General features: G+C 36.6%; 1 protein-coding gene across 1 annotated transcript in view; it reads left to right on the forward strand.

Annotated features, from left to right (window-relative positions):
- Nucleotides 1–949: 949 nt before the first annotated feature.
- The window catches only part of PHKB (phosphorylase kinase regulatory subunit beta), a 187,228-nt gene continuing 164,264 nt past the window's right edge, over nucleotides 950–23,913 (forward strand). The window contains exons 1-6 of the mRNA XM_008070580.1: nucleotides 950–1,163; nucleotides 2,166–2,255; nucleotides 4,898–5,036; nucleotides 8,136–8,235; nucleotides 15,777–15,884; nucleotides 19,791–19,871. Coding sequence (XP_008068771.1) covers nucleotides 950–1,163; nucleotides 2,166–2,255; nucleotides 4,898–5,036; nucleotides 8,136–8,235; nucleotides 15,777–15,884; nucleotides 19,791–19,871 — 732 coding nt within the window. The remainder of the gene's footprint in view (nucleotides 1,164–2,165; nucleotides 2,256–4,897; nucleotides 5,037–8,135; nucleotides 8,236–15,776; nucleotides 15,885–19,790; nucleotides 19,872–23,913) is intronic.

Here is a 23,913-nt window from a genome sequence, read left to right on the forward strand (position 1 = left end):
TTGATGCTTTTCAGATGTCTAATTTTTGTTTAAAATGTTACCATTGATACTTTGCCTTTGACTTCAGATTTGTGGTACTCTTTACAATAAATAGTATGAAACATCCTTGCTTATCTTTGTGTAGTTATCTTTAGAAGCAATAAGATGGTGATCACTAAAATGATAATATGATAACATGTTTCTAGCCAAGCTGTTCTTAACCATGGGCTTTCTCTGAAGATATAGGAAGGTATAAGAAAATACTGATTCATACTGAATAAAATGATTTTGCTTTTACACTTTTCTGCTATGCCTTGAACGTCTTCTCTTTGGTCTGTTATGGAATAGATATTTATTTTCTTGAGAAATCTGAATTTCCTTTTGTTTTTTTGTTGTCTGCTGTAAGACTCCATTGGTAATATTTTTAGAAAAATTAGATGACAGATTGTTTTAGTCCATTTAGTCTTAAATGTAATAGCTGCTTTTAAATTATTTGTCAATCTAAAACCATGATATAATATTACTAAAACAATCCTTCAAAACCAAATTACAGACCATTGTAATGCAGATTGATTTCAGTTTTGTATATTCTTTTTCTGTTTGTATCCATATACACATGTATTATTTTCCTAATTGTAATAGAAGGGAATATAATTAATTTCCAGTAATTTTTTTATATAAGGCAAAATCTTTATATACTAACTCTACTAATAGAGATCTAAATAAAAACAGAAATGTTATTCACTCACTCCCGTAAAGGTGTCCCTTTAATTTTTGCATATGCATATATACAATTTATAACATGATTGTACCTGATTTTATTTTCTTTCTTAGTGGATGAGCTTCACTGAGAATGTATAGACTCCCAGAGCTTAGTTCCTTACATTCTAGCAGTGACATATTCTTTCCCAATTGCCAGGCTACCCATATACTTTACCTGCCCAGAGCTGAGTGCGGGAAGGCAAAGGACATGACTGGACCCTTGTCTCCTATGCAGGGGGAGGAAGGTTTGAATCCTGATGCTCGCTTGCCTGTTGATAGGGTTGTCTGTTCTTCACTGTGGCAATGTTCCAGTTGGTACTGTTGTGAAAACTCTTTTTCAGAAACTGTACTCTTCATTGACATCCTGTTCTCTGTTTTTACCCAGAAATTATCTCTCTTTGCAGCAGACAGTGATGAAACTGGTGCCTGAATGTATAGGTCTTTTTTTCTTTACTTCATTCATAATGTTTACCACTTGCCTAAACATAAGAAGATTCCTAGTACCTTGACTTTAAACTGGCATACTGGACATGGCAATTTTATAAGCATAAATGCTTTAATTTTCTTTAAAAGCAGGATCTTAATGTGTGCCAACATGATTTTCCCTTGTAGGTAAATTATAGGTTCATTTTTGTGTTATGTTGCTAGCTATATGGTATACATTACCTGAATCCAGAGGTGGATTAATGTGACCTTGAGATGTTTATGATATCTGAGTGCTTTTAACAAGAATAAGAGATAGTATATAGTCTGATGGCTGAAGGTTCTGGTATCTTTGTCAGCAGTTGAGAAAGTGCAGTAGTCAAGTGAACAATTTTCTGTATCCATTTTGTGGCAAATTATCATGATTATTGCGTATTCTGTGGCTTTTGAGCACCATACTCTGCTAACACCCTGAAGTAGTTTTCATGGCTAAGAAGTAGAAATATCTCTGATCACAGTCCATATTATAAGACAAGAATATTATCGATCTCAGAGAAAGTAAAGGCTTAAGAATTTCAGCATGAAACCTAGCTGAATATTTGTAGAGTGGATGGCTTTGGAATATGAGAGGATTGTATTCTTTTGGATGTAAGGGCATGCAATTAAATATATAGTAATTAAAAATTATTGAACTAGTGACTATCACGTGAGTATTAATGCTATTTGGGTTATTAGGACTGGTATACATATTAGTCAGTTGGATCTAGTGCTGGGGGTGAGGTTAGAAATATCCCATAATGTTTAGAGCACTTGTATACTTATTAAGGGTACTTACTTCTCTTCTGTCCCCCAGCAAAGTTTCACCAGTAGTAAAATATGGTAGTTCACATATAACAATGAAAATTAAAACTTTAAGTAGTGTTCCTTCATTTGTTTAGAACTTTTCTTTGTTTCTCTGGGTGAAAATGACTGAATGTGATGGGTTTTCATTTTTCTTTTAGGTTCAGTTTATGAACCTCTTAAAAGCATTAATCTTCCAAGACCTGATAATGAAACGCTTTGGGACAAATTGGATCATTATTACAGAATTGGTAAGCATAACCTGAGGAAAACATGTCTTTAGGTAACTATGATTAGTATTTACTCTGCTGTGGTTGTATTATGTACATTATGGGAATAATATTATTCTCTCATTTGGGTATTGGGATAGTTTCGGTGTTAGGCAGTTCTATATTCCAATTGCACATCAATATCAGGACTATCAGAGGAATCCAACAGGTCATATATAGCCCTTGAATAATTTTAAAACTGTCACCAGTATCTTCTGTGTTTTTTAAATCTTCCTAAACATTACTGGATTTAATAGTTTGAGGATGTTTCTTGATTAATAAACAAATATTTCACATAAGTATTAACTTTCTCATTTACCTATTCATGGCTCCCAGGTAGTCCTGAACCTTTTGTATCCATTTCTAATTCACTGAAATAGAAGAGGTAATCTCAGGTTATTATTATTATCAGGTTCCTGGGTTTTTATATGTGTTTGTTTCATCTTGTTTTTCCAGCATCAGCCTGGCAAATTTTGTCTTTCAGAGTGAGTAAGCAACGTTGTGATATGTTTACATGGGACTCTCTTTGTTCTTCAGACTATAGATATGGACTTTTTTTCTTTTTTTGTCTCTTTCAACATCATGTACAACTTTAACTTATTTTGGTCAAGATTCTGGCATACATTCTTATGTTGCCCTTTTTTATTATCTTTGTAGTGAGAACTAGCTATATTTTTAAAAAGAAATGTCAATTGTTTATTTTAGACTATGAGGACCAATTCTTTAAACTGGAAAAAATAATAAATATTCTGGTAATCTGAAAAAACAATCATGAGAAAATCAGTATAGAATGAGAAAAATAAGATTTTAATCCTGTAATCTCTGTGAAGGACAAGTGTGTTTTTTATACCTTTGAAAAACTATCCTAAAATGTAGTCAACATATGCCCATCAAAATAAGATTAATTTAATGTATTTTACCAAAAACATTCCTCATATACTTATAGTTAGATAGGAATTATATAGCTTTTAGTAAACGTAATGTTAGTGTATATTTTTTCTGTTTTAGTACTATTTTATAAAAGATAATAAAATATATAATTTCAGTCTTCTTTTTTTTTTTGAGTTGGAGTCTCACTCTGTCACCCAGACTAGAGTGCAGTGACATGCTCCTGGCCACTGTGGCCTCAACCTGCTGGGCTTCTGCGATCCTTCCACCTCAGCCTTCCAAGTAGCTGGAATTACAGGCACACGCTACATGCCTGGCCAAGTTTTTGTTTTATTGTAGAGATGAGGTCTCGCCAAGTTGCCCTGGCGGGTCTTGAACCTGTGGGCTCAGGTAGTCCACTCACCTTAGCCTCCCAAAACACGGGATTACAGGCTGAGCCACCAAGCCCGGCTCAATCTTCTTTTATTTAAGTAAAGTATTCACAGTTATTTACTTACTGCTGTTTTCATGTTATATAAGGATAGGATTGAGTTTTAAAATGTTAAACATATCCGTAACCTGTATAATAAGTAAAATGAATGCAGTATACTCTGAATATCAGGCACAATTTAGTCATCAATGAAATACAGGATGCTAGCCAGGCACAGTGGCTCATGCCCGTAATCCCAGTACTTTGGGAGGCGGAGGTGAGAGGGTTGCCTGGGTACAGAGGTTCGAGATCAGCCTGGGCAACTTGGCAAGACCTCATCTCTACAATAAATCACAAAAATTAGCCAGGTGTGTTGGTGCACACCTGTGATTCCAGCTACTTGGAAGACAGAGATGGAAGAAACCTGAGCCCAAGCAGGTTGAAACTGTGGTGGCTGTGAGTGTGCCCCACTGCATTCTAGCCTGGGCCACAGAGTGAGATGAGACTCTTACTCAAAAAAATAGAAATAAAAAAATTTTTAAATATATTAAATATAAAATTCTGCCCTATTTTCTTTATTCATTCTTCTGAAGTTGTTGATAACTTAGTTTACTTACAGCAGTTGAGTTGACTTTGTGATTTAGCAAATATATACTCTGTTGTTATACATTTGCAGAAAGTTTTCCTGTTGAACTGATTTTTTAAAAAATATTAGCCGGGCTCGGTGGCTCAGCCTGTAATCCCACGCCTTGGGAGTCTGAGGTGAGTGGATTGCCTGAGCCCGCGGGTTCGAGACCCACCTGGGCAACTTGGCGAGCCCTCATCTCTACAATAAATCAAAAATAACACATAGCCGGGCGTGGTAGCGCGCGCCTGTAGTTCCAGCTACTTGGAAGGCTGAGGCGGAAGGATCGCCGGACCCCAGTAGGTCGAGGCTGCGGTGGCCAGGAGCGGCCATTGCACTTCAGTCTGGGCAACAGAGCGAGACTCCAACTCAAAAATATATATATATATATATATTGTGCTCAGTTGTTTTAGGCTATCTTTTTTTCCTGTACCTCATATTATCTTACTAAGACTTATAATACATATTGATATTAACCAGGATATGCTAAAGACTATTTAAGTACTAATTAGCTAAGTCCTCAGAACTGGAGAGACCTCTTCATGCAGGATAAATTCCTACTAAAGCTGGAGTGACATGAAATTGTTTGCAAATCTTTGGTGTTCTATATCTTCAGAAGTGGAATGAAGAAACCAAAGATGATTAAGCCCAGGGAAAATGGCTGACTGTACAATTTATTCTTTGTCTTATCTTCATTTGCAGTCAAGTCAACATTGCTGTTGTATCAAAGTCCAACTACTGGTCTCTTTCCCACTAAAACATGTGGTGATGATCAGAAGGCCAAGATCCAGGACAGCCTGTATTGTGCTGCCGGGGCCTGGGCTTTGGCTCTTGCATACAGGTGAGGTGGTGTGTGCTGTCTTACTAACTCAAGTCTAGGTAATAGGGTTTTGTGGGACCAAGACAAACTGAGCAGCTGTCTTTTGGCTCTGATGCTGATTTACTGTGTGACCTGTGACTTCCCTTTATAGGCCTCTAATCCTCTTTTTAAGGGTTTACATGAGACCAGTTCTAACATTTTGTGACTGAAATTTTCTGTCCCTAGTTTTCTGAGTTGATTGGTTTTGATGATAGAGGGAATTGATGGTGACTGAATTTTGCAGATGATAAAATTAGAGTCCAGAGTACTTAACACATTTGTTCAGAATTGTACAACTAGTTTATGATAGAGACAGGGTCAGCACTTTTTTTTTCTACTTTAGTGGTTTTCCCACTGTACTTCATTGAAGTATCAATAATTAAATCTGGTTGTAGGTAAAATAATTGCTCTATAAAGTAAAACAAAGTTTCACAATACAAAATGTGTCCTTTATTTCATTTTATGTGGAAAGCACTGAATGTGGTCTTTGACACTTAGTAGTAATACATTTCCACCACAATTAAGGTCATTAAGAATAAGTTTCTTGCCGGGCTTGGTGGCTCAGCCTGTAATCCTAGCACTTTGGGAGGCTGAGGTGAGGGGATTGCCTGAGCCCGCGGGTTCGAGACCTGCCTGGGCAACTTGGCAAGACCTCATCTCTACAAAAAAATTTTTAAAAATTTTAAAAATTTAAAAAAAGAAAGAATAAGTTTCTGAATATTAATTTTCTGAAAGTGAGAGTTATGTGTGTATTTTTGACTTAAAAATTGTATTTTCCACATGAACATGATTTGACTGTTTTAAATCATTGTTGTGTTGGATTTTATTTTATTTTATTTTTATTTTTATTTTTTCTGAGTTGGAGTCTCACTCTGTCACCCAGACTGGAGTACAGTGGCAGCTCCCGGCCACTGCAGCCTCGAACTGCTGGGCTCTGGCGATCCTTCCGCCTCAACCTTCTGAGTAGCCAGAATTACAGGCACACGCTACCACACCTGGCTGGTTTTTTAAAAAAATTATTTATTTTAGAGATGAGGTCTCGCCAAGTTGCCCAGGCAGTTCTCGAACTTGTGGGCTCAGGTAATTCACTCACCTCAGCCTCCCGAAGCATGGGATTACAGGCTGAGCCACCAAGCCTGGCTGTTGTGTTGGATTTTAAAAAGTAAATCAAATACTGAGATAATATGCAGCAGTCATCTTTAGCACACTTCTGTGCTAATGTCACTAAAAGTATTTCTTTACATGTTCTATATAAGTACAGTATAGCTTTATTAGATTAAAACTGCTATTGATTCTGGGGGTAGAGGGAGTATAAATGACACCTTAACCAAGTGGTTAAGACAGTAATGGAACAGACTGACATTAGTTGTCCCTCTTGATTTGACACAATGCAAGGTGTTCCTCAACTGTGCTAACTTCTTACCAAAATACCTAACACAAGTCTATACATGAATAAACATCAGACAAAGCTGGATTGTGGCTTCTTATAAGATAACTTTCCTGTCCTGTTAAAAAATATATAGGTAGCATGCAAGATTGGGAAATAGGTGTGAGGATGACTAGTTTAAGAGAGACTAAAGAAATATGATGACCAAGTATAATATGTGATTCTTAATTAGATCATGCATCAAAACAACACTATAAAGAACATTTGGGAGATAATTTGACAAATTTGAGTCTAGACTATATAATATAGTATCACTATTTGATATAATAATGGTATTATAGTTATGTAGGAAAATGTCTTTGTTTTTTAGAGATACTTCATGAAGGGCATAGGGCTGAAGGATTGTGATGTTTGTAGCATACTTTCAAATGAAAAAAATAGACAATGCAAGCTAATGTTAACAAGTGATGAATTTCGGTGAAAAATAAACAGTTGATTCATTGTAGCATCCTTTTAGCTTTTTTGGTAGATTTTTCTAAATGAAATGTTGGGATTAATTGTTTTAATAAATACAATAGTAAGGGCAGCATACGGACGAAAAAAACATTAATCTTTTCTCAAATGCTTCAAATATCTGGTAGAGATGTTAAAGAGTTACTTTGCTAGATAACTCTATTAATAAACACTTGTGTCTAACCTTAGGGATAAAATACAATATAGAGCAAATTCATGCTAGTTTTACTGCAGTGCCTGCATGAGAAAGAAGGAATGATGTGCAAATAGTGACTACCATACTTTTTACTGATATTCATCGTACTATGTCAAAATAATCATCTTCCCAGTCGTGAGTGGTATATGAGATCTATTGAAGTGGGAAATAATTATAGTCTAATTTTTAAGCAGACTTATACTTTATAAAAAGGTTATACTTTTTATCAAGTGAGAATGATTGCTAGATATTTTAGTTAAGATTAAGTGAATCAATGAATATGTCACTTTTATTTTTCAACAATAAGCAACTTTCATCCACCTTTTTAAAGTAACTGATCTATTTAAAAAAGCAACTTATTAAAAAAAAAAGAACATTTTAACATAGTTTCATAGTTAGACTTTAGCTGTTCTTTATTTTTAAAAGCAAGAGATGTAAAATATGACCAATTAGTTCTCAATTAAGTCCTGAGAATATAGAACTTAATGCCAAAATATATAATGTGTCATCCCGGTTGTTTGTTTAGCTGAAGGCATTCTTGACTATGACTTAAAGTGCCTGCCCTGGTAGTAATTAAACACATGGCTTCCTTACTTTCAAGTGGTCATTGTATAACCTGAAGGGATTGGTAATAAAAATTCTCTCTCCTCTATAACAGTGAATTTTTAAAATCTATTGGTGGAGTTTTTCCAATATGGAAATATCTTTTAAAATTTTGGCCGAATCATTTTGGAAAATATTATATGCTATTTTCAAGCAATTGCTTCATTAAAAGAAGGAAATATCTGCACAAGTTTTATCACAGAATTTTTTTTAAACTGCAACATTTCTACTTCTTCTGAGAAAGTAGTTTCACTGTGACAGAATTAGTAGACGTCACCAGAACATAGGATTAGCTCGATAGTTAAATACTTAATTATCAAAAGCTCTGCTTCCTTTTCAAATGCCTTTCCAATTTGTTTCATGAGTTATCTCTCTTACCCAGGCGCATTGATGATGACAAGGGAAGGACCCATGAACTGGAGCACTCAGCTATAAAATGTATGAGAGGAATTCTTTACTGCTATATGCGTCAGGCCGATAAGGTAAAAAACACTGTGATGTGAACTGGAATTCTCGCATCATTCTGAAGGATTAATTTAGCCAGTATAGCAGTAGCATCTTTTAAAGAAGAATGTACATTAAAAAGGTAAAGCCACATCCTAGGGCAGTCTAGATAGGTTAAAACAGCCTCTGTCTTCCTAGCCTAGGATATTGAAATCCTGAAATTCAAGAATCACCTTAAGCAAGAGGTGATTGAGAATTGTTATTTAGGCTTGGATTTGTTTGTGATTTGCATCTGGCATTTGCTTGATAAAGACCCAGTTTCTCAGGAACCCCACAAATATCCTTAATTTTAACCAGTATTATATCACTTAAAGAAAATCCTTGTCAAAATTACTTTTGGACATGTGAATTGCTCTGGCTTAAGTGAACTTTAGTTTAAAAATACAATACTTCAGCCAGGCTTGGTGGCTCAGCCTGTCATCCTGCGCCTTTGGGAGGCTGAGGTGAGTGGATTGCCTAAGCCTGTGGGTTAGAGACCCGCCTGGGCAGCGAGACCTCATCTCTACAATAAATCAAAAAATTAGCCGGGCGTGGTAGTGCTCGCCTGTAATTCCGGCTACTCGGAAGGCTGAGGCGGAAGGATCGCCGGAGCCCAGCAGGTCGAGGCTGCGGTGGCCGGGAGCGGCCACTGCACCCCAGTCTGTGCGACAGAGTGAGACCCCAACTCAAAAAAAAAAAAAAAAATACAATACTTCATCTATTTACATGCAAAGAGGCTAAGAATTACAAGCTTAGAAAATGGCTTTACAGGATTATTTGGAAATTAAAATAATATACACAGTAACATTTAAAAAACTATAAAACTCTATACAAATATGATAGAGTGCCTAACATAGTAAGTGAGCATGTATGTACATCAGTGCATCATGTGTCTCTAAGACCATCCTAGGCTCAACAATTCACTAAGACTCACGTGACTCAGCGATATCCATAGTCATAACTGTGGTTTAGTACAGTGAAAGGGGACAAAATAGAGTCTGCCAAGGGAAAATGCCCATGCATGGGGCACAGTGTAAAGAAAACCAGTTGCCAGCTTTCAATAGTCCTTTCCCAGTGGGGTTACACAGATGGACTTAGTTTCCCCAACTACTAATTGTGACAACAGGTGTGAAATATCTGCTAGGGAAATTCATGAGAAACTTGAGGTTTTTATTGGTGGCTGGTTATGTAGGTATATTCTGTCTATCACTTACCAAAATTCTACACTTCCGGAAGGAAACCAGGTACTACATATTGTTTATATAAATGGTTTTGGCATAGTGAGCCACTCTTATGAGGGAATGGTGGAAACTCTCCTAAAATCCAAGTTTTCACATAACAGCCAAGAGCCAACATTATAAGCAGTTTTTTGTAAGGTTAGCAGTCTCAGGTCTACTATGTTAACTCTCTTCTGGATAATCAGCATAAGCTAATACACTGGTTTCTAGTCTGTTACCACCTGTGTGATGGTGAAAAATTATTTAACTTCCATGTACCTCAGTTTTTCTCATCTGAAAAATATGAGTACTAGTAGTATCTCACCTCTGTCCTTACAAAAATTCTACAAGGTGAGCATAGAGTAAATATTTTTTGTTGTCATTAATATTATTCTCTCTTTCTTCTAGACCATATGCTTCAGAAGCATTTCCAGCTTCTGTATTTTAGCAAAGGTACACTCTAGTAACTATATAGGCAATCTTGATCAATTAATATTTTGTGTATATATATATTTTTGTTTTGTTTTTTGGTTTTTGTTTGTTTTTTGAGATAGAGTCTTACTCCATCCCCCAGGCTGGAGTTCAGTGGCACACTCACAGCCACCCCAACGCGCTGACCTCCTGGGCTCTGGTGATCTTTCCGCCTTAGCCATCCAAGTAGCCGGAACTACAAGCATGTACTACCACACCAGGCTAATATTTTATTTATTGTAGAGACGACGTCTCGCCAAGTTGCCCAGGCTGGTCTCAAACTCACAGGCTCAGGCAATCCACTCACCTCAGCCACCCAAAGTGCTGGGATTACAGGCTGAGCCACCGAGCTCAGCCTGTATATTTTTATTGTATAAATATGTGAATATATTGTTTTAATTATTGCTTGAAAATAATACAAAATGTGATAGCAAGTCTTTTTCTTAAGATCTGTATTTGAGATCAAAACTTAAAAAATAAATAGAAATCATTAATGTTCTGCTACTGGAATATGGCAAAAAGAAAATACTAGTTGACAGAAATGGTAAATTTATTCACAAGTTGATAATATAGATAGATGAAAAACTTATAATTTATCTTCTGAAATTTGACTTTACAAATCATTATTGCAAAGATTTTTCAGATGTTTGAGATTTTTCAGTCTGTCTTAGTGGACAGTAGGGGAATTAAATTAGTATGTTATATGTAATATTGATGTAATTGTGATTAGAGTCATTTTTTTCCTGAATGTGAGATATTACTGTTTCATGTGTATCATTTCATGAGTGTCTAATGTCCTTACGAATTCAACTTTTCTCTCTGGGAAACATTGTGAGAACTATAAATTTCATTGTTTGCTAAACAAGCTGACAGACTTAAATTACAATTATTTAACAGAAGGAAAACAAAGATGTAATAGCTTAAGGTTTTTGCTTTGTCGCACAATTTTAATGGCCTTTTCTAAATATTATTAAGCTTTACTAGCTAGTTATCACAATTATGTTTTCTTTTAAATACAGTTTGAATGTGACTTGAACTGTCTTCAATTCCTTAAATTTTAAAGGATTAACATTTTTTCCTTAAGCTATGATGGTAGACCATTAAAATAAATGTGAGGTGGAAGTAGGTGTGAATCATTAATATATTAGGTATTCATACATACCACAGAATGCTGGATTTGGATATTCTTAGGAGTAAAAGATGCTTTCTGAATTTTAAAGCATTATCATTGTTACTAATGCACTCTTTCTTGATTCCCCTTAACCTTTGAGAGTAGGAAAGGAGAATATTACTCTAATCCACATAGGCGTGTGAGGGACTGACTCAGGGAGGTTAATCCAGGTAACCAGTTCAGTGCCTGTCACCACACCTGTCTTATTGCTCCTCACCATTCTCTTCCTCCAGTCTTGGCCATTCCCTCTGTGACACCATAGCAGTAGGGAATATGAACATATTTTTAAAATGTGAAATGAACATATTTTTTAAATGTGAAATATTTATCTTTTGGCCTTTTCTTAGAACTAAAGCAAAGCACATTTGTAGTATTCATTTGCTGTTGGACCTCAAGGTTCATTTTTGTCTTCTGCAATAAAATTACTTCTGAAGTAAAAAGTGGAGTAGTCAGTCTTTCTACTTTCTTTTATTTTTCATACTAAAACATGCTTCCTGGCTTATTTTCTAAAAATGGTAGCTAAAAGAAATATTTTAAATATATTATGAATTTGAGTGAATAGAGTTGTCTTTGATTTACAGAATGTGAAACAATCTGATATATCTGTGTTGTCTTGACATTTGTCTTAATATCTACTTATTAATGTCAGGTATGTTTTACCTCTAAATGTTCACATATTTATTCTCTCATTTACCTATTCTCTTATTTACTCTTTTTTTGTTTGTGTAAGTCAGAGTCTTACTCCAGCCTTGTATTTTATATGATGTCTGGCATCTAGCAGTGCCAGTGGATCACGGCTTACCACAGCCTTGACTTCCTGGGCTCAGGTGATCATTCTGCCTCAGCCTCTGGAATAGCTGGGACTATAGGCTCATATCACCATGCCTGGCTAATTTTTTAATTTTTTTGTTGTTATGAGGTCTCACTGTGTTCACTATGTTGCCTAGGCTGATCTTGAATTCTTGAGCTCAAGCAGTCTTGCCTTGGCCTCCCAAAGTGCTGGGATACAGGTGTGAGCCACCTTGCCAGGCCTTACTCTCTTATATAATACTCCTTAAGGAGAAACATTCAGAGTTTTCAAAGTTGATTCAGTCTATAGTTAGTAGTTTGGGGGACAGAGATTTGCTTTACAATAGACTGAAAATGTTGCTGTGCGTAATTATCTACTTTAAAATTTTTATTTCAAATTTTCTAATTAATGAAAAGTCATTAAAATTTTATAAAGTTTATTCTTCTAGGAGTCCCTTATGAGAAGTTTTTTTTCCCCTCTAAATGCATATTTCAAGGCTATAAATTAAAAATGGATGACAAAATGCTCAATTACCTTTTCCCAAGTGACAAGCTGTTTATTAACAATGATTAAAGTGTTGAGGAAAAATCTAAGTAAAATACAAGTGGAAAAAACATTATTCTAGATTTATTTTAGTCGAGAACATTTTACTTTTAATTTTAATTTTTACTTGCTAGATGCCAGACATCATATAAAATACTAATTAGTGTCCTCTTGTTTTTGACTGCTTTCAAAAAAACCTTTTCTTTATAATTGGCATTTAGCATCCCCCATTGATCTTCAAAGCTTAGACAGTTTGGACCTTATTTTGGGGGGAAATTTTAAATTACTTGACTTTTAACAGCTTTAAAACTCTGAATGTTGTTATGTAATTCACCACTTGAACATCTTTAATCATTTAGTAGTTGCTTTTCCCCTGACACAATGATTGAATACAGATTTTCCTGCTGGGTTCTTGCATGTCTTGAAGACAAACAACACATACTATCTTGTCAACTGCAGCAGTCACTTTATTAAACTCATAAAACCATAGCCTTTTAGATCTGTATCAAATGGGAAGAATGTATTTTGTTTCAACTTAGTCATATTTTTGTATAGGCACCCAGAATAATGTACAAGACTTTGAGATAATAATCATGGTAGTATGAAAGGAGTGACCTACCCCCTTGACTTCTATTTGTGTAGTTTCAGAATGCTGTGAGTGATTTTGAATATTGGGAAGGGATAGGCACCTTCTCTAACCAGATAGCTTGGCCACATTATAAACAGAGAACATATATCCGTAACTGTACCCATTCTCTTGGTTCTTATTGCCTACTGGCATGTCCTGATTTTATTTTATTATCAGGTGCTTTAATCATAGGGAAGGCTTTTATTTGTTTGAGCAGAACCCTTGAAGATGGTAAAGATTTATCAGCCCTCTAGAACAATATGGTTTAATAGAATCTTCTGTGATGATAGAGAATGTTCTGTGTTACTGTTGAGCAGTACAGTAGCCAGTAGTCACATGTGACCATTGAGTTCATGAAATGTGGCCAGTATGACTGAGAAACTGAATTTTTAATTTTATTTCATTGTAATTAATTATAATTTAATTTAGTTAGTCACATGTAGTTAGTAGCTACCATATTGGACCATGTAGCTTTTAGATGCTTACAAGATAGTGAGAGTCTACAGGAAAACTGTTGCTCTACTCACAGCACTTCTGACCCTAAATATGTGGATTTTTCACACCAAGCAATTCTCCAATTCCAGACACCAACTGAGTATTCTACAATTTAATACAGTAACATCCGGGAGCTAACACAGATTCCTATAAGACTGCCCTTCCACTTCAAACACCAATTGTCAGTAGTGGGTCCCCAGCTTACCCACACCTCTCTCTGATTTGGGTACAAATCGGAAGTTCCCGTGACCCCTTCCTCAGTTTCAATAATTTGTAACAGCTCACAGAACCAAGGGAAACACTTTGCTTACTATGACCGTTTTGTTATAAAAGATATAGTAAAGGATACAAATAAACAGCCACATGAAGAGGTTCATAGAGTGAGGTCCAGAAGGAGCGTAGGAGCTTCTGTTCCTGTTTCTGTTCCTGTGGAGTATAGGGTATACTACCCTCGCAGCATGCAGATGTGTTCACTGACAAAGGAGCTCTCCTGAACGCCACCCATCATTTAGGGTTTTTATGGAGGACTATGTTATATAGGCATGATTGATTAAATCAGTGGCTACTGGTAATTAGTTCAATCTCCAACCCTCCTCTTTCTCCCTTTCCCTTGAAGTGAGGGGGTTGGGACAGAGAGAACTGAAGGTTTCAATCCTCTGATCACTTAGTTGGCTCCTCTAACAACCAGTCCTGACAATTTGAAGCTGTCTAGGGACCTATCAGGTATGGTTGAATGGGGCTTATTATGAGCAACAAAAGATACTCTTCATCCCTATCTCTCAGGAAATTCCAGGGGTTCTAGGAGCCCTGTGTCAGGAAGTGGGGAGGAAGATCAAATATATATTTCACAGTATCATAGATACAACTAATACAAATACAAGACTGGAAAAATAATTGAGAGATAACTATGTCTGATGTGGGAGTCCAGAGGAAGGAATTTTTGTTGAGGTTCAGAAAGTACTTCAAAAAAGACATTTTTTGGGATAGGATTTTAGGGATGTGAAAAATTTTAAAAGATGGAGAAGAGAATCTGGTCTATCTGGCTTCTTAGTCAAATGAAACAAGGCAAGATTACAACTACTTAAGTATTATCATCACTTACATATCTTTAAAAAGAGAAGAAAATCATTGCCTTTACATAGTATTATGTATTTTTCTATTCATTTCTTTCTTCCTATTTATCTCATACTTCCAGGAATTAGCACAGTTCTTGCCACATCATTGGCTTTGGTAAATGTTTGCCATTTAAATTGAATGAGCCCTAAGAAATGGGTGGGGTTTTTTGTTGTTGGAGTTTGTCTGTTAGATCATTTATTACTTACGTAGTATTCCAAAATGGTAAGGTTTTATGTCTATTTAATAAACATGTGGCCTGTGTTCTTTTAAAATTGGTGCCTTAGTGATGAGAATGCAGTTTATATGGAAGGGGAAATGATCACATGTTAGCAGTAGCATAGGTTAAAATTTATAACCCTTAGAAAAAGAAATGAAATTTGAAGTTTGAACACTTGCCGAATTATCATGTGACCTGAGGAACTTTTTTTTTTTTGAGTTGGCGTCTCACTCTGTCGCCCAGACTGGAGTGCAGTGGCCACTCCCGGCCACCGCAGCCTCAACCTGCTGGGCTCCGGCAATCCTTTCGCCTCAGCCTTCTGAGTAGCTGGAACTACAGGCGCGCGCTACCACACCCAGCTAATTTTTTGATTTATTGTAGAGATGAGGTCTTGCCAAGTTGCCCAGGCAGGTCTTGAACCCGCGGGCTCAGGCACTCCACTCACCTCAGCTTCCCAAAGGCGCGGGATTGCAGGCTAAGCCACCCAGCCTGGCTGGAACTTTTTCATTATGAGTGTCATGTAAGCGTTTCCAAGTAACAGTACAGTGCAACACAATTACTGATATCTTGTCTCACAAAGTAAAACAGTGTTAGTATTCTACTCTAAAATAAAATAAGATGCCAAACATGCAGAAACCATTGCTGCTTTGTTGACATGCTCCCTACTTCACTTGAGTTGCTATGCTTATGAAATATCAGTTGATAAACTGTTAACACTATGAAACTATAGTTATTAGGTTTGTCTGTGTATTTCTTTAGAAAAGGTAATATTTCTGCCTTGTTCAGTCTTAGCTTTCTTCATTAGAAAGTTTCATGAAGAAGAGCTTATAAACTGTAGTCTTGAATGAGTTTGTAAAGTACTAGCATTATTTAACTTTTATATTGATTCTAGGTCCAGCAGTTTAAGCAGGATCCACGCCCAACAACATGTCTTCACTCTATCTTCAATGTGCATACAGGAGATGAGTTGCTCTCCTATGAGGAATATGGTCATCTCCAGGTAAAAAAAAGAAGATTACACATTTTTTTCACTTTATATTCTATATCATAGAAGATTTTAGGCTGTTAAAAACTGTATTAAAAAGTAGATTTCATAAATTGTTTAAAATGGTATTATAAAATCAACTTTGAAAGAGAAGGAAGTGAAATGCCAGTCATGAGGGCTGAATTAATTACTAAGATTGAACATTAAATCTGACTGAATTCTTAGTCCTCAAGCAAAAAAGACAACTGGGGAATTATAATATTACTTCTGCACAGAAGAAGAAAGCCTGCAATTTTTTCAGTGACAAAAACTGCTTCTTATTATCAAATGTAGAAGAATTTCAACACTTAGGGACTAGGGGAAAAAAGAAAATTGACAGTTGTGTAGCAACAAATCAGTTTTTGTTATACAGCAGTTCATTTCTTAATATATTAATTTTCAATAAAGCTAAAAGCATGCCATGGGGATGTAATTTCAAAAGGTTTTTCTGAAGTCCGTACATTTTGTCTTACATATTACTTAGCATACACCTATACTAAGCATACTCTGTAGGATTTGATGTCTTGTTTGCATTTTTTTCCTTCTTATATCTGTATATTATTTTTAGCTGCACATCTTGTTGCATTATTTCTTGATACAAATATTGTATATTTTGTGTATCTTTAATGGATTTTCTTTCTGTTCATCATTTGGTTTTCTATCTTTGGGATAGAATACCTATTTATGTATTCCTTACTAAAATAAGAATATCTCCTTTTTATAGTTCCTCTCTTTCTAGAAATCTGAAATGTCTTACTTTAGTTATGTCTTCTCCAAACACAGAAAGTGTGGTGTTCCCATTTCTATGCAGCAAAAACTCTTGTACTTATTTGTAAACAGTTCCTTGGAGACTTAGTGTTATATAAATATGTCATTTCTCAACCTTAACTTTGTAATTGTAACATAATTAGATTGTATGTGCCTTTTGCCTTGATAAATATGTTTATTTTCATAAATAGGGCTTTCAGAAGATAACAGCTGATTATTTTTATATCCCACAATTTAAGCTCAGTGCCTGGCACATAGTAGGAATTAAGTAAATGTTGGTCAATCTGTTACTGGGTAATCCCTTTACAGTTTGCCACTCACCGACATTTTCTCACAGAAGCATCCCAAAAGTCAGAGCAGGTAGCTCTTGGAAGTGTTCCTGTAAAAGACTGTCTGTAGCAATGAAATTTCGTTGAAGCCATTTTTTTTTTTTTTTTGATTGGAGTCTCACTCTGTCGCCCAGACTGGAGAGCAGTGGCTGCTCCCAGCCACCGCAGCCTCGACCTGCTGGGCTCCAGCGATCCTTCTGCCTCACTCTTCCAAGTAGCCGGAATTATAGACATGCGCTACCACGCCCGGCTGATTTTTTGATGAGGTCTCGCCAAGTTGCCCAGGCAGGTCTCGAACCCGCGGGCTCAGGCAATCCACTCACCTCAGCCTCCCAAAGCACGGGATTACAGTCTGAGCCACCGAGCCCGGCTGAAGTCATTTTTGACTGTGTAGTGTCAATGTTGGTTGTAAGAAAATATTTGAGTGAGCCTTGCAAGTGGGGTGAAACTCGTTGTACTATGAAACTATGTTTTAAGGAAGATCACTTACAAGTTTATGTTAGTCTAAGAAAACCTAAAACCAGAATACTGTACTGTTAATCTTCCTGTGCTTCCCACTTGGACCCTGACACCACTGAACTCAGTGCTAGGAAGTCAGGAGACACCCAGAATTAGCCTGGTTCCTGAGAGGGCCACCAGCAGTACCAGACCTTGGATGGCTTTGTCCAAGGCTTCCAAGGCACCAGTAATTTTCTGCCCCAACTTTGCATTAGTCACTCTCTAAGAGCTGAAGGAGAATCAAAGGAGACATAAGCCACTGAGGCTGTCAGAAAACAATAATCCTCTACATTAGAATTGTATAGGATCAAAATTATGTCTTGCTTTCTCTTTGTTTTTAACTCAGGTTTGCAGTTTCCTCGCTAAGTTAAAATTTTTACTGCCTTTTTTCTTACTTATTTTCTTATTTAGAAATATTGAGATATAATTTATATAACGTAATTCACCTATTTAAAATATACAGTTTAATGTTTTTTAGTATATTCAGAGTGTGTAGCCATTATCATGATCAATTTTAGAACTTTTTCATCACCTCAAAAAGAGACCTTGTACCCCTTAGCAGCCATTCTTCATTTTCCCCAAAACCTCCTAGCCCTAGGAGCCATCAGTCTACTTCTGTATCTGTTGATTTGCATATTCTTGATATTTTATATAAATGGAATAATAAAAAATATGATCTTTTTTGTGACTGGCTTCTTACACTTAGCATAATGTTTTCAAGGTGTATTAATCAGGGTTCTCCAGAGACATAGAACCAAGAGGAAGAGAGGGAGAAAGTGAGGGAGGGTGGGAGGGGGGATAGCTATTCATCTAAGTTCCTTACTACTGAATTTCATCTCTGATAATCATTTTTGTAAGCTAGCTAGATGGATGGATAAATGAATGGATAGAAGATAGATGATAGATAGGAAGGAAGGAAAGGAGGAAGGAGATTTATTAGAGGAATTGCCTCACACAATTATGGAGACTGAGAAGTCCCACAATAGGCTTTCTCCAAGTTGGAGAACCAAGGATGTCAGTAATGTGGCTTAGTCCAAGTCCAATAAAAGCCTCAGAATCAGAGAAGCTAACCATGTAACTCTGAGTTGGAGGATGAAGGCCTGAGAGCCCAGGGGACTACTGGTGGAAGTCCTAAAATTCAAAAGCTGGAGAACTGGAGCTCTGATATCAAAGGGCAGGAGAAGGGCATACCAGCTCTAGAAGAGAGAACAAGAATTCATTTTTTCCATATGGGCTCCCAGCCAATTGGATGATGCTTGCTCACATTAAGGTCAGATCTTCCACCACTCAGTCTGCCAACTCACTTGCCTATTTCCTCCAGAAGCATTCTCACAGTGTGCCCTGAAATAATACTATATCAGCTATTTAGGTATCCCTTTCTCCACTCAAGTTGACACCTAAAATTAACCGTCACACAAAGCTAGTTCATGCTGTGGCATGTATGTTTTATGCTTCTTTATCTGAGACAGTGTACACATCCCATTCAAGATTCTGTGAAAATCTGTTTTTGTTAAAGTGGATATTATTGTCTGTAGTTTTTGTTGTTGTTAAAAATGTCTATTTTTTAATAGATGAATAAAAGATGGCTGAGGCGGAAGGATCACTGGAGCCCAGCAGGTTGAGGCTGCAGTGGCCGGAAGCGGCCACTGCACTCCAGTCTGGGCGACAGAGTGAGACTTCAACTCAAAAAAAAAAAAAAAGAATATTTAGTTTGTAAATAAAACTAATTTGTTCCTAAATATATCTTAAAGTATATTCTATGCTATTGATTAAAATTAATAGCTTCCTGTAGTTTACATAAATTCTTTATTCTCTGAAAATAAGACTATTTTATGATTCACTCTGTTGTTTCCTGGTGTGCTGGTGGCATACTCACAGTGTCTTGCTTGCTACATAAGTTTTTCATTGACATATATTTGAGGTGGATGAGGTGGATTGACTTTCGTAATTACCTGTGAGATAAAACTATTCCAGAATAGTACTTTAGACCTAGAGCTTGAAAATAAATTTTAGAAAACAGACAATATAGAAACAGTTGCTAACAGTTGTACTTGGAGTCATTTCTGTAATCAAATGTTACATGATGAATTTGAAAATTTTACATACAAAACTGTGATTTTATTATGAGTTAAATTCATAATTCCTTTATTTTACATTAGGAGAGGAAATTGCTTTTATGATACTATTAAAGCAAATGACTTGTAATTTTTGTCTTTACATGTAATTTTATTACATAATATTTTTACTGTTGTTTCCTTTAACCTTATAATGTTGCTGTTTGTTTCAGATAAATGCAGTGTCACTCTATCTCCTTTATCTTGTGGAAATGATTTCCTCAGGACTCCAGATTATCTACAACACTGATGAGGTATGATTTCTCCCAAATTCTCTACTGCTAAGTTTCAATTCTGGGAACCTTTTTTGTTATTGTTGTAAAAACTTATTTTTAGTTTCATAAAAATAGATTATTGCTAAATTTTTATAATCAGATAGTGAATGTTGGCTATTGAGTTAAAAAGTCTTTCTATCTTCAATGCATTACACTTTTAAAATGAACACAATACTTAGCAAGTTGTAAAACTTTACTCCCATGAAGGCTCTATTTCAGGTGATCTGAAATAAAAACATGTAACATTCAGAAAATTTTAGTAACAATGAAAATGAAATAGCAGTGGTAGAATTTCTCAGAGTTATTATGCCTTTTTTTCCTTTTCATGCCATTGCTTTTCGTGACTCATTCATTTAAATGTAAAAAAATCTTTGATCATATTATTTGTATTTGTAGGACATCAGTAGGACTCTTATATTTTTCTTTTTTTTTTTTTTTTTTTTGAGTCGGTGTCTCACCATGTCGCCCATACTGGCTCCCGGCCACCGCAGCCTCGACCTGCTGGGCTCCGGCGATCCTTCCACCCCAGCCTTCCGAGTAGCTGGAACTACAGGCGCGTGCTACCACGCCTGGCTCATTTTTTGATTTATGGTAGAGCTGAGGTCTCGCCTGCCCAAGCGGGTCTCGAACCCGCGGGCTCAGGCAATCCATTCACCTCAGCCTCCCAAGGGCATGGGATTACAGGCTGAGCCACCATATATTTTTCAAAAGACAAATAGCATGTTCATATTCTTATCTGTAAAATTGTGAAGAATTTATATCCCAATTTATAACCCAGAGGAGCATTTCTTTAACAGGCACTAATACTTGAACAAATACATAGACACACATGCTGACACACTTTGAAATGTGCAACAGTAAGAGCAAAGAAAGCTTTTATTATTGAGATGGTACGTACAATAGGAACTCCATGAAAGACTAGACATGTTATATATACTTGTTATTATTATTCTCCTGAGATCCACATAGGGAAGAACAATTACATTATATGCATAACACCAAAGTCATCACTGGGCTTTACTAAGGCTGTTTTGAAATAGTTACATATAATTCTGCCCTCTGATAGTTTAAAGTCGCATATATCCTTATACTGTATGTGTGTATAGTCTCATACAATAACTAAGGTCTATTTAGAAGTGAAAGATAAATAATTATGAAGAAAGAATGATGGTATAATACCCAATTACAGTTTCTTCTGTTTGAGGCATCAAAGAGTTCTATGTTTTCATTTTATCCAAATAGTTGTTAGTTTTTATAGCATTGAGAAATGGGGATATTCAGGCATTTTGGGAGGGGGAGGAGCTGGAGAACTCCTGTGTCAGACCGGTCTTAAGCAGCATGCTAAACAATAAAGCAAAGAGGCCTGACTCTGACTGAGGAGGGGAGGACTTCTGGAAGCAGCGCATTTCACTTCTTCACGTTTCTTTCCATCCATAAAAGCTCCACAGCACTGGGAGAGGTCACCCAGATCCAGTGGAACATAGTATGATAACCTTTTGCAATAAGTGACAGCTAATGTTGTTGGTTGCAAATGGTTTCACAGTAATGTTACTTAAGATAAAATGGTTGTGGTGAAATTGCCTTAGCACTGACTTTGTTTTGTTTGGTATTTTGTTTTTAATTTTTATATTTCATTTTTTGCTTTCTCAATATCTACCATAATCCATTTTAAATCTTTATTTCTCACCTGCCACTTTTCATAAATATGATATTGCTTTAAACTTTCAATTCTGTTTTATATTGCTATATATGCTTAAGTAATTTTTTATATTTCCTTCTTAAGCTGCCTTTCTTTTTTTTCTTCTTATGTATGTTTTTTGTGACCTTATAGTTTTTATTTGATACACGTGAAATTTTTATGTAGCTACTTTCGGTAGCCTTCAACATGTACACTTAAAAATCCTATAGTAATAAATGTGTCATTTCTGCTTGCCATCTTTCTCCTTGAGATTCTGTGTAATGTGTGAGGGGTCATATGGAGAGGCAGTAAACGGGCCTGCATAGAATCTGTCAGTGAATGAAGCTCTTTTTATCTAGAGATTTCAGAGAATTCAACTTGTTGAAAGATGATGTGACCTGGAACCATTTTTTTTTTAATCTGTATCTAGCTGCTCTGGATTGGCAAGCTTCGGTCCTTAGAATTAACTGTAATTATTTTTTGGAGGGCAGGCCTCTTGTAGTACAGGCTTCCCCCACTAGGAAAGTGTTCTAGGAACCCATCAGCATCAGTGTCCCAGCTAGTGTTATTATAAAAGGCTACGTTTGGCCGGGCTCGGTGGCTCAGCCTGTAATCCCACACCTTTGGGAGGCTGAGGTGAGTAGATTGCCTGAGCCCACGGGTTCAAGACCCGCCTGGGCAGCGAGACCTCATCTCTACAATAAATCAAAAAATCAACCGGGCGTGGTAGTGCATGCCTGTAATTCCGGCTACTTGAAAGGCTGAGACGGAAGGATCGCCGGAGCCCAGCAGGTCGAGGCTGTGGTGGCCGGAAGCGGCCACTGCACTCCAGTCTGGGCGACAGAGTGAGACTCCAACTCAAAAAAAAAAAAAAGGCTACATTTGGCTCCAGTTAACTTTTAATTTCTTTTTCTTCAGAGATACTTTTAGTGTGCTTGCTTATTTCATGATGAGTGATTTATGAGCACATTTGCCCACACTATGCTGAATGATCAGCAGTTTTTAACCAAAAACAACATGACCTCCATGCCCTTCCCTCCCTATTTACTTGCTCTCTCCTTGATTGATTTTTTTTTCTCCAATGAAAAAAAGTCTTCAAAGAGAAACATTTTGCTGATGTGAAAGAGGTGAAACCAAAAAATGGCAGAAGCACTAAAAGGCTTCAAAATTGACCAGTTCAAAAACTGTTTTTAGCAGTGTGAAAAAATATCTCAATAGCTGTGTTGCATCAAATGGAGAATACTTTTGAAAGTGACTGAAACTTAAAAATGTAAGAATAAATACATAATATTTTATAAATAAATTCTGTTTTTTTTGGGGGGGGTCCTCCATACAATCCCTCTCCCTATTTTTTTTTTAGAGATTGGGTCTTGCCCTTTTGCCCAGGCTGGAGTACAAGTAGTGTGATCCTAGCACACTGTATCCTTAAACTCCTGGGATCAATGCTCCTGCCTCAGCCTTCCTAGTAGCTAGCACACACTACTATGCCCAGTTAACTTTTATTTATTTTTTTAAGTTTTACTCTATTGCCCAGGCTGGAGTACAGTAGCACCCTCATGGCTACTGTAGCTTCAACTTGCTGGGCTCAGGCGATCCTTCCGCCTCAACTTTCCAGGTAGCCAGAACTACAGGTGTGTACCACCATGCTTGGCTAATTTTTTTATTTATTGTAGAAACATGATCTCACCAAATTGCCCAGCCAGAACTTGAACCCCTGTGCTCAATCTCACCTCTGCCTCCCAAAGTGCTGGGATTGTAGGCATGAGCCACCGTGCCATGCCAACATTCATATTTTAAGGCTGTCCAAAGACCTGGGGAGGCAGTCAGCCTACCATTCATATCCTTCTCTACTTACCACAAAATTTTAAATTTGCCACGATCTTTATTTTTCTTAGGATTGAAAAATGCAGAATTTGGAGATATATGTATGTACACACACACACACACACACACACACACACACACACACACACACACACAAATATATGTACTGTAATATATGTTCTACATTTTCAGCACTTTTGGTTGATAAACCTTCCTTTTGTAGCTCATCATTATATCTTTACTTATTCTCTTGTTTTCATAAACTTTGTATCCATGATATTGTTCCTTAAGGAAAGAGCCATTGTCTTCAGGGTCATGTGTGTTCTTACTAAGGTACTGTTAACATACTGTGTACCAGTGTTTGTGGTGATGAATTTTGCTGGAAAATATATTTTGTAAGAGCAGGGATGGTGGTGTACAGTAATTTGCTAACATCTTTCATTGCCCACACAGGTGGATCATGTTTCCTGGGTACTCAGTCTTTATTAGTACCTATAAAAGTCTTGCTGTACACTTTGG

This window comes from Carlito syrichta, unplaced genomic scaffold, assembly GCF_000164805.1.
Source record: "Carlito syrichta isolate Samal-C Ts95f unplaced genomic scaffold, Tarsius_syrichta-2.0.1 Scaffold313764, whole genome shotgun sequence".
In the NCBI taxonomy this organism is placed as follows: Eukaryota; Metazoa; Chordata; class Mammalia; order Primates; family Tarsiidae; genus Carlito; species Carlito syrichta.